Source organism: Tigriopus californicus, chromosome 12 (assembly GCF_007210705.1).
Source record: "Tigriopus californicus strain San Diego chromosome 12, Tcal_SD_v2.1, whole genome shotgun sequence".
Lineage (NCBI taxonomy): Eukaryota > Metazoa > Arthropoda > Copepoda > Harpacticoida > Harpacticidae > Tigriopus > Tigriopus californicus.
Genome location: NC_081451.1, coordinates 3,626,955 through 3,644,193, shown reverse-complemented (window position 1 = coordinate 3,644,193; position 17,239 = coordinate 3,626,955). Strand labels below are relative to the sequence as shown.

Genomic DNA, 17,239 nt, shown 5'->3' with positions numbered 1-17,239 from the left:
CACTCCAACCCTTTCAGACCTTCAGTTGTATTAGAATACCCCAATCAACAACAATGTGCTTTGGACTTGGACAAGAACAGGAGCGGTTAGCTGTCATGAAGTCCAAGCTTGGACCTCAGGACCTTAGCGTTGGGTCATCATCATCCTCTGTCAATTATGCCGACTATAGCTACAACTATCATGACTTTGACCCGTCCAAGACTCAAAAAGGCTTTGACTATCATCAATACGAAACGGGTGTGTCTACTCAAGTGGTCGATTGTTGTCCGGTTGTGGTGGACCCTTGGGCTGTGGCCACCCTTTTTGGGGCCATACTCTTGGGGGCGGTGGTGCTCAATCGGACATTCCCGGCCAACTTTTCTGAAAGAAGTTTTGGGGAATCAGACCACCTTTTCGATGATGAAAGCTTCTTTAGAATTGACTTTGACGAAGGTAAGAAGGTAATCTTTTGGATGGAACAAGCAACCTTTAGTTCTAATGAAAGCAAACCTAGTACGTGGAACAGACCGTAATAACTCTTATTTAAAACGCACTCTCTTGGTAGTTTTTTCTTCCAGCGTACATATTAGTATTCTGGCGGGTCCGACTCGAGTCCGAGTGCACTCGAGCCTTTTACTTAGTTTTGGAGGAATTGGCCGGGCTCCTCATAATCAAATTATTGATTTTTTTTTCTTTATATGTCACAAGATGAGTCTTTTTGCTTGACATGGCTCTTATAAAATGCTCGAGTCCGGGCTCGGCGAGTCCTGCAAGAAGTCAGAAAAATCACAGTATTCGTACGAGGCCGACTTTTGCTGGACTCGCCCCAGGACTAGTACAGACACAAGATACATTTTGAGACGCTCGAATCCTCTGATATGTTTGTAACTTTTCCCCCAATAACTTTAAAGAGAAAAGCAATACATTATTTGGTTCATTTCATCATTTCCTATGCCTCGGGCGCTAATGTTCATTAACTGAATTAAGATAGGCGTAATTTTTTCACAAAGCAAATTTAAAAACGTTTCAAACGAGACAGGTTTTGTCATGGCAATCAATAGTTAATTCTATAAAATCTAAGAGTAGAGAACAACTGAAAATCTTATCAAGAGGCAAATCAAGGTGACAGAAAGACAAATAGATACACATTTTATCAATTCAAACGAAATACATCATTGAACATCAAGAGACGATTGAAATATGCTTAGAAAAGGAAATGCAGAGAAATCTCTCAGCTGTATTTGCCTGATTGAACTTTCATGCATGTGTCGAATAAGTTTACGATATGTTTTTATGTACGTAGCAATTAGGGAAGCTGATCTAAACTATAGATGGTGTAGCAGAAGAGATCTTCCAAGATTGAGTCATATTTAGTGATTGGGTATGTAATGGTGTATTAGATGAACATGCAATAACATTTCCTAACACAAAATGACAGCCACTCTATATATACATCATTTGAATTTGAATTTGAAACTACTCGGCCACTTTGCAAGATCGTCGGTCACGCAACTTAAATCTTTAACAACGGAACGGTCAGGCAAAAGAGTCGGTCACTCAACCTTTCGATAGAAAGCGCAATCTACTCTTGATTAAGTACCTTGACTGTCGGTCACGCAACCTTCATATTTAAAACGAAGTGTGGTTGTTGCACAAGTCGGTCACTCAACCTCACAGCATGTAGAAGCTGAAACTTCATTTTGTTCATTGACGTATTTCAAATGCGTTTCACATGACAGAAATTGAATAGGTTACTCAAAGTCATTAGGGCAAAGGGCGATAAACAGTTAGATTAAATATTCTGAGGGTTGTGGTTGCCGATGGTAACTTAATTGTAGCGTTCCATGTGTGGAAGATGCTTTCTTATCATTATCTAATTTATGCCACAGGGCAATGATTTCCCCCTCACATGATATGTGGCCTCATCTTGAGAGAAATTGAGCGACAGTGTTCACTAGAAACAACAAGTGACGTGAGTCTAGTTTTCATCCAGTCCATTGGTTGTCCCAAAAGCCTCCGCTATTGATTGATCATTTCCAGTTCCCTAAATGTCCAAACAGAAAACAACTTTCGTGACTGCGACCAACATTTGGGTTTCTGAGCAGAGAGTCAAGCTTGAAGAGAAAGTGAAAGTATAGTTGGGCATCCTTTCCTTGTAGAACAACTCAAAGCATCTTTGTTCACTAGTGCCTTAGTTGTGAATCTCAAACTCAAGAGTCAGCATGCCCTTTTCAAAGAGATCTTATTATGGTGACTATGACACAGATTCGACGTACTCTGTGGTTCCACATCAGACGTCAAAAAGTGACGATACTTTAGGAGCATTGAGTGGTTATGGGTACGGTGGGGGTCAATCCGGATATGGTCAATCCGGATATGGAGGCTCGTATAAAGAAGAGTGCTGCCCAATCGTCATAGACCAACTGTGTTTGTTTGCCATCATATTTGGTGTGATTGGAGCATCCTTGTTCCTAAATCAAGTTATCCTCATGACAACTTTCACGAGGCGGAAACGAAGCATTTTAACGGACATTATTTGGAACGGTGAGATTTCGTATCTGAAGATGCGGCCTTAATTCAGTCATTATTGCTTTAAAGTGTCCATGTTTTTGTCCCTTCGGATTACAAGGGCGTTGTGTTCATACATGGCTCAATGGGGGCTTGACTAGGACTATTTAAGGATAAATAGATATGAAATTATGCTTTCGTTCGATTTAACTCCAAAATGCTTCCTTCCGCCAAGGATGAATGACGATTAAATTGGGATGAAATTCTTTCTCCAAGTCCCGTTACAAACAAAAGGCGCTCCAGTCTGGAATTCAAGGAAGACTGGCGATATGTATTCAAAAAGATAGCTTGCTGACGTGTTTGCTCGGCAGGTTCGATTGCGTCTGCGAGAACCTTCTGATTAAAGTACCGTTGCTAGATCGCTTTCTTCTTAGCATACATTGCCTCTTGAGGCTTTTGAGGGAATCATCGGAAAACAAGTTTCTCTTTTTCTAAATTGGCACTCTAAGGTGAGACGTCGTTCACCCAAACATTAGAACATTACACCACATGACACTCAATTGGGGGAATCGTTGCCGCACAAAGGAAAGTGCCAAGTCATAGACTTGGTTATTTCTTATTTGCATTAACGATTGCTAAAAACGTAATATTTTTTTGGCGACACAACCTTAACATTTCACTACATAATCGATGCTTTTATTTATTCAAAATCTTCAGAGTAATCGCTCTTACAACATTACACGGGCCAATTAATGTAACCCTTGATATTTCCAACGCAACAAACCTTGGTTTTGTCGGTCACACAACCTTCCGTGGTTTCGCCGCAATGTTTTTTCGGCGATGTTTCGGTCACTCAACCTACCGTGAATTCGAGCCTGAGACGTTTCTCTGAAGAACCTTTACCCAAATCCAGACAATTGCACTCGATCTTACATTTTATCGGTCACGCAACCTTGCTTGGTGGGGCGCAATGTGTTCACCTTGTCGGTCCCTCCATCTAAGCGGAGATCACGCGTAAGACGACCGTTAAAGAACCGTTTCCGAAATCCAGATAATCGCCCTCGATCTCACATTTTATCGGTCACGCAACCTTGTTCACCTTGTCGGTCNCGCAACCTTGCTTGGTGGGGCGCAATGTGTTCACCTTGTCGGTCCCTCCGTCTACCCGTAGATTGCGCGTTATAACGCCGCTTGAAAAACCATTTCCGAAATCCAGACAATCGCACTCTATTTCAAATTTTGTCAGTCACGCAACCTAGGACAAACCCTTCGAGAAATTTGTTCGCACACTGAACCTGGTTTTTTCAATTAACTGAGGTTTCACAAGTTTTATCGGTCAAGAAACAGTTTTGTAATTGAACCTTCTTGGAATATCTAATAGTGGCTACGTAACCTTGGACTTAACGCAATTATTTAGCAGGGTTTGTTGGTCATGCAACCTCGGTGCATGAAGTGTCTTAGTTTTGAATGGTGCACGGGGCATAAATGCTCCGTAATAATTGCATCAGTAAAGTACGGATCATGAGAAATAGTCAGATATGCTTGATTAGGTTGTCAGAAATGATGGGATCGTACTGATAGACCAAAATTCAAATCAGTCCAATTCTGATCTCAACTAAACATAACATCGTTGCCAATGTGAGAGCAATGAAAAATGGAACCATTTACGAATACTTCGAAAAAGCATCGGATATCAGGGGGCTTGGTCGTGTAGACAACGTTGAATTGAACGTCTCTAACTTTAGTGAGGTGTCAGGGACGAACATTGAATCTGTGATCAAGGGTTCCCCGGCCTTAAAGGCCCAAGATTTAGCCTCGACTCTTAGTAGTGCACAAATACATTATGGTGACCAATGGGAATCCGAAGATTACGCAGATTACTACTTTGACACCTACGACGTCCACTCAAAGTATCCTGTGGCGGTCCCCTTCCAGCCAATTGCACCAAAAGCAAACAATCACCCTCGACATGAACCAACAAATAGACGGATCGATTATGACTATGAAGACTTCCAAAGCACTAGTTATGCACAATTAAAGTGTTGCCCAGCCGTGGTTGGGACCAAATCCATATTTGCCATATTTGCTGTTATGGCTGCCGCTGCCTATTTTTTGAACCTTCTCATAACTATGAACCTGCCTCGTAGACGTCGGAGACGACGCGAAGTCTTCCAACCGTCTTTACTGACTTTTTCCTCCTTTGTGTGGTCAGGTAGGGAAAAATGAACCTTATTTTTTGTTCTTTAATTGCCCCTCATTAACGATTTTCATTGGCTGATGAATGATGAGATGAACAGTTAGTTTGTACCATTGCCAATTGTGGCAACAAATGGGTCTAAGGCAACCTGAAGCCACACTCAAAGATGCTCGCGATAGGCATTGAAGTGTTATCGTTCACGACGGTGAATCTCCGCTTTTCGAGCCATGACGACGCACTTGCGCTGCTCAAGATTCCTCTCCACAAACCACATTGATCTTCCAACGAACGCGCAAATATCATGTGCACCGCTATGATGGATGGCGGGGAGTAGTTTTCATCCATGGCTTGACAATTTACTGTTTGATAGTAGTTGAGATTGAGAGGGGCTTGCTCGTGAGTGAATTTTGGAGAGTCGTAGAAGCGTGGCGGAAGCCTTCATGGCAAGAGCTCACCGTTGCTGAAAAGAGAAATTGTGAGAGATGTGAGGTGACAGGTTGTTGTGTCTCTCCAAGTTATAATGCGAACCATACCAACAAGCTTCATCCAACAAAGTGTACCCGGTTCATATTACCCTCGGTCAACCTCCAAAGCAGGTCACTCAGTCTCCCAGGAGTTTTCTGGGCCCGGTTACAAGTATCAGAACCACCCAATTTACAATGAGTCAGAATCAGCTGATTTTCCCCGAGCAAACAGTGACTTCAAGAGTAATTCTTTAAGTCTCAGTGAAAAAGATACTTTTTGGACATACCAACATCATGGGTATGGGAACAAAGGTGCCAAAGAGGACTCAATCGAATCTCGAGTGAATCCATCCGGTCATCGGGGATACTCATATTTAGTTGAGGACCCGGAGCCCAAGATCAAAGGCCATAAACAGACGTGGCACTATGATACTAGCAAACGGCGTCAAGATAACAAGGACTATTGGAGGCCTGTGTCTGACTATTATCCTCCCAAAAGGCCTCGTCAACCACCGCCATCCAATACTTACTATCAACCAAAGCCAAATGGGTTTCCTCGACCTCGACCAGGATCGAAACGTGATAGATTCCACAGACCATTGCGAGGTTACTCCAGGAGGCCCCTAAATGGTGGTAATCGACGGTTGGATTCCGGTCACTATGGACAGTTTGGATCAGGACATAAGAGCAAGCATTGTTGCCCCAAAGTATTTGAAACTGAGTGGTTTCTAGCATTATTGGCCGTGATTGGGGTGGGAACTATCCTAGTGGGCCGTGCCATAGCAGCTAATCTGAGGAGGAAGCGATCCTTCTTCACATTTGATTGGTGCCTTGAGGGCTGTGATTTCTCCCTCTCAGAATACGTTCTTTCAGGTAAATGGAAACCGATAGGATGTACTTCTCTCCAGGCTCCAAAAATCTAATCTTCCTGTATAATTGTCCATTGCGTGCGCAGGGGACAGTTTTAATGCTATGATGTGAGAGGAATGGAGAACAACACGATAAGTTGTCAGCGGTTTTACTTCCCCTTCCAGGAAAATTGATCCCAGATTCTCGTCACGATCATTTTTTGGTATTCATTACATGCAGACATGGCCATATAATCACGATTGTTTCACCACAATCTGGGATGTCTCTCCCTCTGAGGTATTGGGAGAACTATTCAAGTCTAGAGAAAGTGGAAATATGACATCCCTTCAATGTTGTAAAACCTCAAAGTATCTTTGTCCAGCCAAAGTCCTTTTGACGTCGTCTAGTTCTAAACGCTAACCTGACAAGCAAACATGTCGTTGCCAAAAGTATCTTTATCCAGTGACTACACAACAGATTCATTGCAATCTTTCGTGCCATATCAATCCTCAAACAGAGCCGACACTGTTGGTGCATTAAGCGGTTACGGCTATGATAGTGGGCACTCCGGATATGGACATTCCGGATATGGTGACTCTTACAAAGAGGAGTGTTGTCCAATTGTCATAGACCCATTGTGCTTGATTGCCATTTTGGGTTCAACCATTGCAGCCACGGCATTTCTTAACCATGTGGTTCTCAGGACAACCTTCAGAACCATCAGGAAAAAGAGAGCTGTACTGTCCTTTATTTTTAGCGGTGAGACTTTGCATTAACATAGAATAGCACTTTAGACTTGTTAAAAAGATACTCTCTAGCTGTTAAGTATTTGTTCCTGGAATTGGAATATTGCAAGTAGGTTGATGTATGCAACTGGATACCAAATACTTAATTTTCAAGTTGCCTAGAGCCCAAGACTTGACACTCAACTTTTTCGGAAACTGCGTGCATTTGCAGGGAACTCGAAATGTCATTACTAATAATGCCGGGTGGATAATATTTCGTCGTGTTGCTAATGTAGGTCATCTATTGGCAGCAATCATATGAAGATCACTTTTAATGAGTCTCATTTAAAAAAGTAGCATACAAACTCATTTCGTGTTCGTCTTTGAACCACGTTCAGGTTGTTCATTCTGCCTTCAGGCCTCAAAAAGTGCATTTGGTTGAGTCCAGGCACAAAGGGCAACAGAGGCTGTTCTACAAATACCGTTTTCTCAATGAGGTTTGCTTGCAAATTTGGGGGGAGTACCAACAGAACAGTTTGTGCGCTCCACTAGTCAACACTTCCAAGTGAAACCTCTGACAAAAATGGATACCATAAACCAATTGGCATCCAATCTACACAAGCGATACGTTTCATACCCTTCAGAAGTGTCTGGAGGTTATGAGGACGACTACAATAGTGGTGTTGCTAAATCGGACGTCTATGGAGCGTTAAGTGGTTATGGATATGGCCACTCCGGATATGGCCATTCAGGGCATGGTGGTGGAGGAGGTGTTTATAAGGAAAAGTGTTGTCCTCTAGTCATTGACACGTTATGTGTGATCGCCATATTGGCCTCCATACTTGGGGCCTTTCTATTTCTACAACAACTCATAATGATGAATATTAGGAAACGACGGAGAAGGAAAAGGAGAGAATATGCTTCATTCCTTTTTGAAGGTGAGAGCTAATTTCTTATTCCAAGTCCCGTTGCTCTGCTTCTACTGAGTATTGTCATCTATCTGGAACAATGTGCCTGGGGGCGTTTATGAATTCAAAGGGATGGAGCTCATCTCTCAAATGTTTTCCTTCAGGCAAGAGAACCGATATTCTAAGCTAAAAGTACAGTTATATCGGCTCATTGGGGCCTGGTTGCAACAATGGGCGAGGTGCTAGTTCCCATTAATCATATCAGCACAAGTCTGGGAGGTGGCATTTACCAAAAATGGCGTTTAATCCTTTTACTGAGCTAGAACGTGATGTTAAAGTTCTTGGGAGTGTTCTCCATTAGCCATTGAAGTTTGTACGTGATGATTCTTTTTGCATCCGATGCACCTTTTTTAAACGCACCGATTCTCAGGGACTAATTTGAAGACAAAAGGAAATGAGAGACATGGTGCAGAATATTTCAATTGGTTTGAGTTCTATTTTTTTTTTGTTGCAGTCGGTTGCTTATTTAGCACTTAAAAAAAGGTCAAACCAAATACAGCAAAAAGAAAATTTTAGTTGATTGAAAAGAGGATTGCTATGTACTGTTGAGACTTCCAAAAACTCGTGCATTCATGATTACTTGTTCTATTTCATGTGAGTTCACGTTTCTGAACCTTAGAAGCAGTGAGTGGCAAATATTATTAGATATCTGTCGAGACTTGACACATTTTTTCACATGTCACAAATTTTGAATGAGGTTAGGAGAGCTTTGCTAGATCTCAGTCGTTTGGATGGCATCAAAGTGTGAGCATCTCTTATCACAATGAAGGCATGTTCCTGGCTGAATCTCCTTCTAACTTTAATCAGCAATACCTCGTACCTAAAACTCAGAGTTTAAATGGTGCTTTGGACTCTTCTGGAGGCTTCAGTGGTTACGGTTATGGAGAGCGTTGTTGTCCGTTAGTGGTTGATCCGCTGTGCTTCATTTTGATTTTGGGGTCGGTGGCTGCGGCCTCATTGTTCTTGGGCAATTTGATTGCCCTAACCATAACTGTCAGGAGACGACGCAAACGCTCTGCAACCATTCCATTTTCCCCCAAGCCTTGGTTAAATGTGCCGTTTGTTCTGGGTGAGTGATGCTTACAAACACTTGTTCTAGCAAGACGCTTTCTCCTCAATGGGAGGCATCTTTCTCCTTGAAAGGCGAGTCTTGAGGTTTTGAAAATTGCATATTTGATTCGAGAATGCATGCGGTCGGCTCGTAAATTTTCACGTCATCATTGGAATTAGTGATCAAATGTGGAAATCATGCAGGAAATGGAAGCAGCCATATCAAAAAAAGCTAATCTTGATATCTTGGTGTTTGATGGAGATGCAAAATGCCTGGTTGATGCTCGCTAGCTTGACACACCAACAGAAAACATCAATCATACCTAACCTAAACTATTTGTGGTGAATATCCACATTTGTCAAACCGTAATCAAGTTTAAGGCGAAGAAGGAACGGAGGTGAATGCAAGATAATGGATTAAAAAAACAGAATTTGAAAGGTTCCAAGTGATTGATAATTGATTGTTTTGACATTTTTTCTTACTTGTTTAAGTGAAAGTAGTGGAGAAAGTAAGCACGTTGGCGAGTGCAACAATTGAACGTGTGAAGCCAGTATATCCTAGGTGTGTCCTCTCTTCATACCTGGGAGTTTTATTTTGCTTGTGGCTGGTACTGGTCTGTGGGTGATTCTTTTCGTCGTTTTCCAACATAATTTGCCGACGAGAGAAAGTCGAATCGCAGATCAGTCACATCTCTGTCCTCGATCAGGATAGTTTGCTTCGTTTACTCAAGTTCAGATAAAAATATTCGCCATGAGTTTCCTTAGTGCTGGCTCCAGTCGGTACGAGTCCTATGCTTCCTATGACGACTTGGATTCGTATGGCAATGTTGGTCATAGTAACTTGGATGACCTTAGTGACCTCAGTTTAAACGAGTTGGACAAACTCCGTGACGAGTTGGCCACAAGAAAATCCGACACATCCGCGGCCTTGAGCGGTTATGGCCACTCCGGGTACGGCCATTCTGGCTATGGACACAGTACAAAACATGGAGGCTACAAAGAAGAATGTTGTCCATTGGTGTTGGATTACTTGTGTTTATTAGTTATCCTGGGATCTATTATTGGTGCTGCAGTGTTCTTGAATGCAGTCATTCTGATGACCACCATTCCTCGGAAAAAGCGGTCCGCTCTGGCTGGCCTGACTGAGTTAGTTGTAGAAGGTAAAGGTTAATCTTGGTTTGAGAAAAGGTTGATGTTCTTCAAGGTGTCATTCTACATCCAATACCCGTTGGAGAGATCGTTTGATATCCCTTTGGGTTAAGGAAAAAGCCCAGTTACGAACTACAGCCACCCTGCAATACAAGCATTGATGTAAAGATGCATTGCAAAATATGTTCATTGGTGAATGGGAGATTGGGTTCATTTTGATTCCTGTGTCCCACTTCAGCGTCTTGCGTTTCCCGCGGTGTTTTCCACACTTGTAATTGCCCGGGCGCACATGCGTCGATGAGTTCTCTGGTGGCACAACCGCTGAAGCCCGTGTCTGCGGAATCGTTTTACGGTTAACTTGTTTTGTCACCAGAAATAATTGATAACTTCGCCGACAGGAAATTGATCTCTCTTGAGAATCTGGGCGAGCTTTTCGTTCTTGTACTTTGCTGATAGGCACTCGTTTCCACTTGGTTGGTGGGAGAGTGATACCTTTCGGTTGGTCTTCAGTAGCAAAAGAGCAATCATTCTTGGCAAGCTAACTAGAGCCTATCCACAGCATCTTGCGAAAATCTCAGCCCAGTCAGTCGTCTGTCTGTCCGGTTGGATTTGTGTCTCCTGTAAGTGGTGTTGGTGTTTGCCGTTTTCAAAGTGACAACAAAACCTACTACGTATAGCAGCCATGTCAACCTTCTATTCCGGGCATAAACCCCCCGGGAAGGCTGACACTTCACGAAGAGACACATACAGTGCTCCCACTCAAGGCTACGACTACTATGACACAGACTACAACAGCCCTTACACAACGGCCTTGGCCAAAAGGACAAACAGCAGAAATTCCTACAGAGACACCACGGCCGTTCGAGCGGACGGATACGGTGCCAATTCGGACGGTAGTTTCAGCGGCTACGGCCACGGTCATGGCCACGGGCACGGGCACGGCAACAAGTGTTGCCCTCTTGTGATTGATGCGTTGTGTTTGGCTGCCATTTTGGGTGCTTTGGCCGGAGCCACAATCTTTTTGGCCAATCTGATTGCCATGAGTCTCCGAAGGAGAAAGAGGCGAGATTTGAATGTGATTGAGCCGTTCAATATGGTGCGAGTGTGGCAAATCATTTCCATAGGTAAACTCAAGACCGTTGGAAGACAAAGTTTGAAAAAAGTGCCTACTGGGAGGGGTGGTTTAATCACGAATTGGAGTCACCTTTTGTTATTTAGTAGATCCTAGAGGAAATTTTCGCTTTTCTTTCTCACACGAATCAAACGGATTCATTAACCGTTTCATTTTGGCCATATTACATGTAGGGAGTTGTTAATGGCTGGTCATTGTGGTTGATACTCAAGACGTGATGGCAAAAACATCTCGTAATGTGTTTTGCAAATCTGGCAATTTTGCGGTTCCCGTAGGCTGTCTTTGACGAATGGCACTTGAACTTAAAATATCCATCAGAATTTGGTCGAAGCAAAACATAATTTTAGTGGTCTAGATTTACACGCAAGATGCATTTTTGGCAAGCAAAAATTTTCCATGTTTCATGCATGGTGAAATAGAAAAAAAGGATGGGCGACCAAATTTCCTGCCTACAATTACCCCCCAATTTTGGCAACAATTACGGATTTGTTTCCAATTCCCCCATCTTTCTTTATCGATCGATTTGCATATTCCACTCAGTTCTTGATCGTGATCCGTTGTGGGAAGGTCTCTAGTGTTCTTGAGCAGAATGTCCTCTTACTCTAGTGGTTATGGGAGTTATGGCCATAGTGGCCATAAGGGCAATAGCTACGACGATTGCTGCCCTCTGGTAGTGGATGTGCTAAGTTTGAAGACCGTTTTAGGCATAACAGCCTTAGGATCCCTCTTTCTGTTTAACTCGATTTGTAGGGACATTGCTGATAACAACAGTTTTTTTGATTGTCTCCGAAACGTGGGACGACGACGAAGGAAACGGGATACGACCATTGCTTCCTCTTTGAATGGTTAGTGCTTAGTTTGGATGGTTGAAAGGAATCGCAAGTCATGACGAAATTGGAGGTTGTCAAAGATATGGTCGCCTAGTGCTTCCAAATCAGTGCATATTGTGATGCTTGTTTTTTATGTAATGTGCCAATCCGTTCGCTCATTCATGCCTGCACTCCCTGATGGTTACCCATCATTGCACATGAAAAAAACATTAGTCTTGGGTTGTGAAACTACAAGTTGAAGATGTGTGCATTTTCAAATATGACAGCTGTTGGATTGGAGAAAAAAAGGCCCAAAAAGTTAAACAATTCCTTGACGGGTGGAGTTGTTTGGACAATAACTTAGGGTGGATTTGTGCTCCAGATTCTATATCTCGATGATCTATTCTTTTCTAATAATCATCTATCTGTTGCTGTTTTTCATCGACTATAACATGTTTTTTGTTGTTCTTTCCAGGTACGTTGTAAGGATGGCCAAACATACACAAAATGGTTTGCGGCAAAAAAAACTTGAGGCGGCTTGATATTGTTTGAGTTATGGGCCAGCTATTTGCTTCCAAGCAATGAATCAAGCCCAAGTTATCAATGGCTTCCCCGCTTCACCCCAACAACACCTACAACTAAACTCGGTAGAGGGCAGCACTAAACAAATCTCAGCACCTAACCTATATATTTAGAGTTCAAACAAAAATGTGTGAGAGGAGGAAAACAGGTGCCTTACTCTAGATTCGTGAAAATTTCTATTTTCATAGAGATTGATCCGTCCCTCTATCCAAAGGCTGGATTGATATTTATCGATAGATTGGCAAGATGTCACAAAATGGCAAAATTCGATTAATGATCACAATTAACTCCGAGTAGCCTAGTTCTCCAGTTGACAGGAACTGATTTGTGCACTTGAGCATCGGTGCCTGAAATCAATCTGGAGACTGGCAGACACTACGGTCTTTCCTCTCTACGTTAGATATGGCGAGACAAATTATTGCCTGGAGAGTAGCTGCTCTTGTAGCACCAATAGATTGCTCTAAGTGGGATCGGTTTTCCCACCAATGACGACTCTCTCGCTCTCTTTCTTTCCTTTGATGTTGTGATGCTGGATGGAGAGTTCTTTTTGGCACGGAGTTTTCCGCTAGTCGCCGTAATTGCTCTTCAGTCTTGTCGAAACCTTCACATAGATAGCACATACCCCCAACATATCCAAAGGATTGGGCAAGTTCAGGTGGACTGCAACATGGCTGAGTCAGCTCTGACTATGAAGGCTTTAGCTAGCAATTACTTTTCATACGCAGTGCCATCCCCGGGGTCCTTATCCCGCAGAAATTCAGAAATCACGGGAAGTGAGGGCAATTATGGGGGCTACAGTGGTCATGGCTACGGCCATTCAGGTTACGGACACGGTCATAGCGGTGGTGGCTACGGTCACAAGGAAAAGTGTTGTCCTTTGGTCATCGATGTGTTGTGTTTAGCTGCCATATTAGGAGCCTTGGCTGGGGCGACCTTTTTTCTCAATACCGCCATAACGATGAACTTGCGCAGAAAGCGAAGGAGACGAGATGTCTTGGACAACTCAGACGCAGACAATGACTCCTCACAAGACAGTGCACTCACAATGGGAAGTAGCCTCAATTGGCGATTTATGGAACTCTTTCACAGAGGTATGTTCTTCCCCTCTTTCCTGTCTCTATATTTGCATCAGGCTACGTATCACCAAATCTTTTCATAACGTACGCTTATTTTTCAAAAGACTGAACGAACTATGGAACGGCAAAACAAACCTTTTCCAATTACTACTCAAAGGTTGCGTGATTTGATTTTAACGTGCTTCCGATCCGTGTGCACCTCAGATTGAGCAGAATAGTGACGGTCGAGCACGAGGAATAACGATTCACTTTCACTTGACGGTGGGAGGGAGGCTTAGAAGAACATCGAAAAAAAATGATGATGATGATGATTGTAATATTGCTGGCACTGATGAAGATGATGACTAGGGAGATGACATCCAACCAGGTGTGTCTGTGCACTGACACAGATATGGATTTGTCTTGTCTTTGGTTGAAGAAAGTGGACAATGACACTCACAACACGTCACAAAACGGCTACATCATGTTCCAAAAATGATTTTTGCTCACTATGATTTGCCATTGTGAGATGTCATGCGTGTGCCATAGCCAGGAATTGGTCAGTTCACACATTCTACTTGACCAGTGACCACTCTCCTCCACATTATTCACTTTGCCTTTGTCGCTCTTAGTTCCAACTAGTCAAAAGTGAATAGTCCTACAGTAAGAGTCAGTCAACTTAGTTTCAATTCCAAACCTCAACAGTGCTTCTTACCAACATGGCTGAATACTTAAAGAAGTTATTTGCCAATAAGGAACCCGCTTCCCACTCTTCGAGTGATAGCGGTCTTTCCAAATTCATAGTTAAGCCCCAATCCAAATCTGGATCTGAAATGGTGGCAGCTGCTTCATCTGGATATCCCAATACAGCCTATGAAGCCAATGCTTTGGGTGCCTATGGAGGTCATGGTGGTCATGGTGGCCATGGAGGGTACGGCAGTGGCCATGGGAGTGGCCATGGGAGTGGCCACGGCAAGTTGGAGTGTTGTCCAATCGTGGTGGATCCTTTAACCTTCACTGCCTTACTAGGGTTCATTGGTGCGGCCACGGCTTTCCTCAACACCTTGATCACAATGAACGTAGAGGCTAGAAAAAGAAGGTCTCTCCGAACACAGTTAATTACGTCAGAAGATCGCCACAGTAATGGCACTCTATCATATTTCGAATGGTTTTCTCAGGGTAAGAAGAGTCCTCTCGATCTCTTGGAGACCGAGCTGTACAAAGAACATCTGGAATTGGCTTGCTTGCAGAGGAGATCTAATTGCAATTGTCCATAGAGCTTCATTTGACGTCATCGCGAAGGGTGTGAATCAGGGAAATGTAAGAGATTTGCCGTTATGGTCGCACTTTCTTTTTTTCATGTGAATTATTGCTGTCTCAAGACATTAAGCTTGAATTGAGGTTGAGTAAAATCAGGGTTTTCCACTGTCACTCAATGAGATGCAGATTGAACCTCAACTTCCCGTTGCCTTTGTGGGCTGTAAAGTAGAGAGTAGAAAACGCTCTTTTGGTTTTTACCGTGTTTTCATTTTTCATTAGCCTCTTCTTCTTCACGGAATTTACATCATCCAAGATGGAGAAAGATATGCATCAATCTATCTCTGACCTTATTCCGCAGAAACAACGCAGTGTAGGTGGGGAATTCATTAGCTGTATCTCATCTACGACTTCAGGGTAGTGATATCTTGTCAGCGAGTCTAGCCTGACCAGTATAATATAGCGGTTCCCCATTTCTCTTCCAATATCTTATCTTTATCTCGAGTTGAGTTGGTCCTTTTGGTTGCCTAGAGCGGCATTCGAAGCGATAAGAATTTACAATCCTCAATTGAAACTTTCTTTACCCATATCCCCAACACCCATTTCCACGAAAGGACTGTCAGTGTACATTGGGCACCTGAGCTGTTCACATCTCCAATTCAAGTTGCTTGTGCAGTACAGTACCTCACAAAACATATACAACCACTATGGATACCTTGGCAGTGAAACGAAGATACGGCATTACGAGCAACGATTACAGTGATTATTATCCTAGTCAGTATCAAGATCCCAAGAGTGCTTATGGGTCAAATCATTACGCATCTGCATCTGGATATGGAGATGAAATAGACTATGGCAGTGGGGGAGGCCACAAAACAGGTTGTTGTCCATTGACTGTGGACATTCTCCTTGTAGTTGCAATACTGGGAGCCATAGCTGCTGCGACTGCTTTTTTAAATAACCTGGTCATTATGAATCTCATGCGCAAAAAACGATCAACATTCGGAGACCCCTTCCAACAAGTCGCTTTTGAGGGTAGGAACAAGGGAATCAAATACAAACCACTAACAACGCCAATTGCGGTATCAATTAAAATTCACTTTAGACCTACTTGCCCGAGATTTTTTTCGGGGGTCTGGTTGCCCACATGGAGAGTGACTTGTGGTAAAAAAGAAAAGGGTTTGTTATTAGTCGTTCTTCTTGGTTCTGTTTAATCTGTAGTATTAGTAGAATGCTCGCCATTTTAAACTCTGAATTGTGTTTGTTCGTTTGTTGGGTCTTGGTAGTCTTATTCCTGTCTCCTCTTTTTTGAAACACGTGCAAACCAGCATCTCCCTATAAAAAGCTGTAATTATTCTCTTCAAATGAACAAACACTGAGCTTGGAGTAAAATTCGAGAGAGTCATGAGCAAATCCAGAAGACAGTACAGAGTTCGGGACCGTCTGGATCCTTATGAACCATACGACCCGGAAGAAGGTCTGGCTCCTCAGGAGATTGAGCGGCATCCATACTACAGGGACTACTATCAATCCCACTCCATACAACCCTTACTTCAAAGGCGCCAAGGGGTGTATACTGATCAAGCCCTGGCCCCCGGTGGGGGTAGTGGCTACCATGATCCACATTGTTGCCCCCATGTGGTGTGGCCCAAGACCCTCCTCACCTTCTTGGCTGCCATTCCCATTGTTGTGTTCTTCCTCAATGGGCAGATCATAATGTTTCTGGGACGTCGACGGAAGCGGAGACGAGATTTTGGACAACTGACCCCATTCAATCAAACAATTAAAAGTCCATCCTTCTTTGGGGATCTCTTGTCAGATGTTGTAGATCAGATTGAAACAGGTAACGAGAGCATTTTTGACACACATACATTGCCTGCCAGATGGACGCTTCTTTTCCATTGATTCCAACCAACAACAATAGATCCTTTGTTGCCTTCTTTCGCCTCTCCAAAGACGCCAAACCTAATCGATCATAATTCAGTCTAGTACAAACACTCCACTTGTGAGCATCTCCCTGTCTTAGTCGCAAATCTTGTAAAATCATGGCCAAGCGTTGGAAAAGTCAGAAAGCTCAAGCTAAGAGCAACTTCTTGCCCAATTCCATATACGATCAGTTCTACGACACAACCGGATCTCAAGGTGCCCTAAGTAGGCGGACTAGCATGGACTACGAAATGCAGTACGTTCAGTGATCCCCAGTTCCCATTTACCAATCCAGAATCCTTTCTTAAACGTACGTATTACTGTTTGGCTTGCGGATCCTGGATTGGTAATCCATTGGCTGGTATTCAAAAATTAGAGGCTATGCAAGCCCCAGTGGTGGAGGAGGATACATGAGTGGAGGGGGCGGTGGTGGTTTGGAGTGCTGCCCTCTCGTGGTGGATCCCCTCACGTTTGTTGCCCTCCTCGGTTTTGTAGGGGCAGCAACGGCCTTCTTGAACACCGTGATCACTATGAATATCATGATGCGAAAAAAGAGATCCCTCCGAGTTCCCCTCACAGAAGTTATAGG

At 43.2% G+C, this 17,239-nt stretch overlaps 1 protein-coding gene across 2 annotated transcripts in view; it reads left to right on the top strand.

Annotated features, from left to right (window-relative positions):
- Positions 1–17,239, top strand: part of LOC131891730 (uncharacterized) — a 50,612-nt gene that overhangs the window by 18,645 nt on the left and 14,728 nt on the right. Inside the window, exon 1 of one of the 2 annotated variants that reach the window (XM_059241366.1) lies at positions 5,075–6,021. The exons of the other annotated variant lie outside the window; for it this stretch is intronic. Coding sequence (XP_059097349.1) covers positions 5,205–6,021 — 817 coding nt within the window. The 5' untranslated portion in view covers positions 5,075–5,204. Of the gene's footprint in view, positions 1–5,074; positions 6,022–17,239 lie in introns of those variants that run through there. 2 annotated transcript variants of the gene reach the window in all.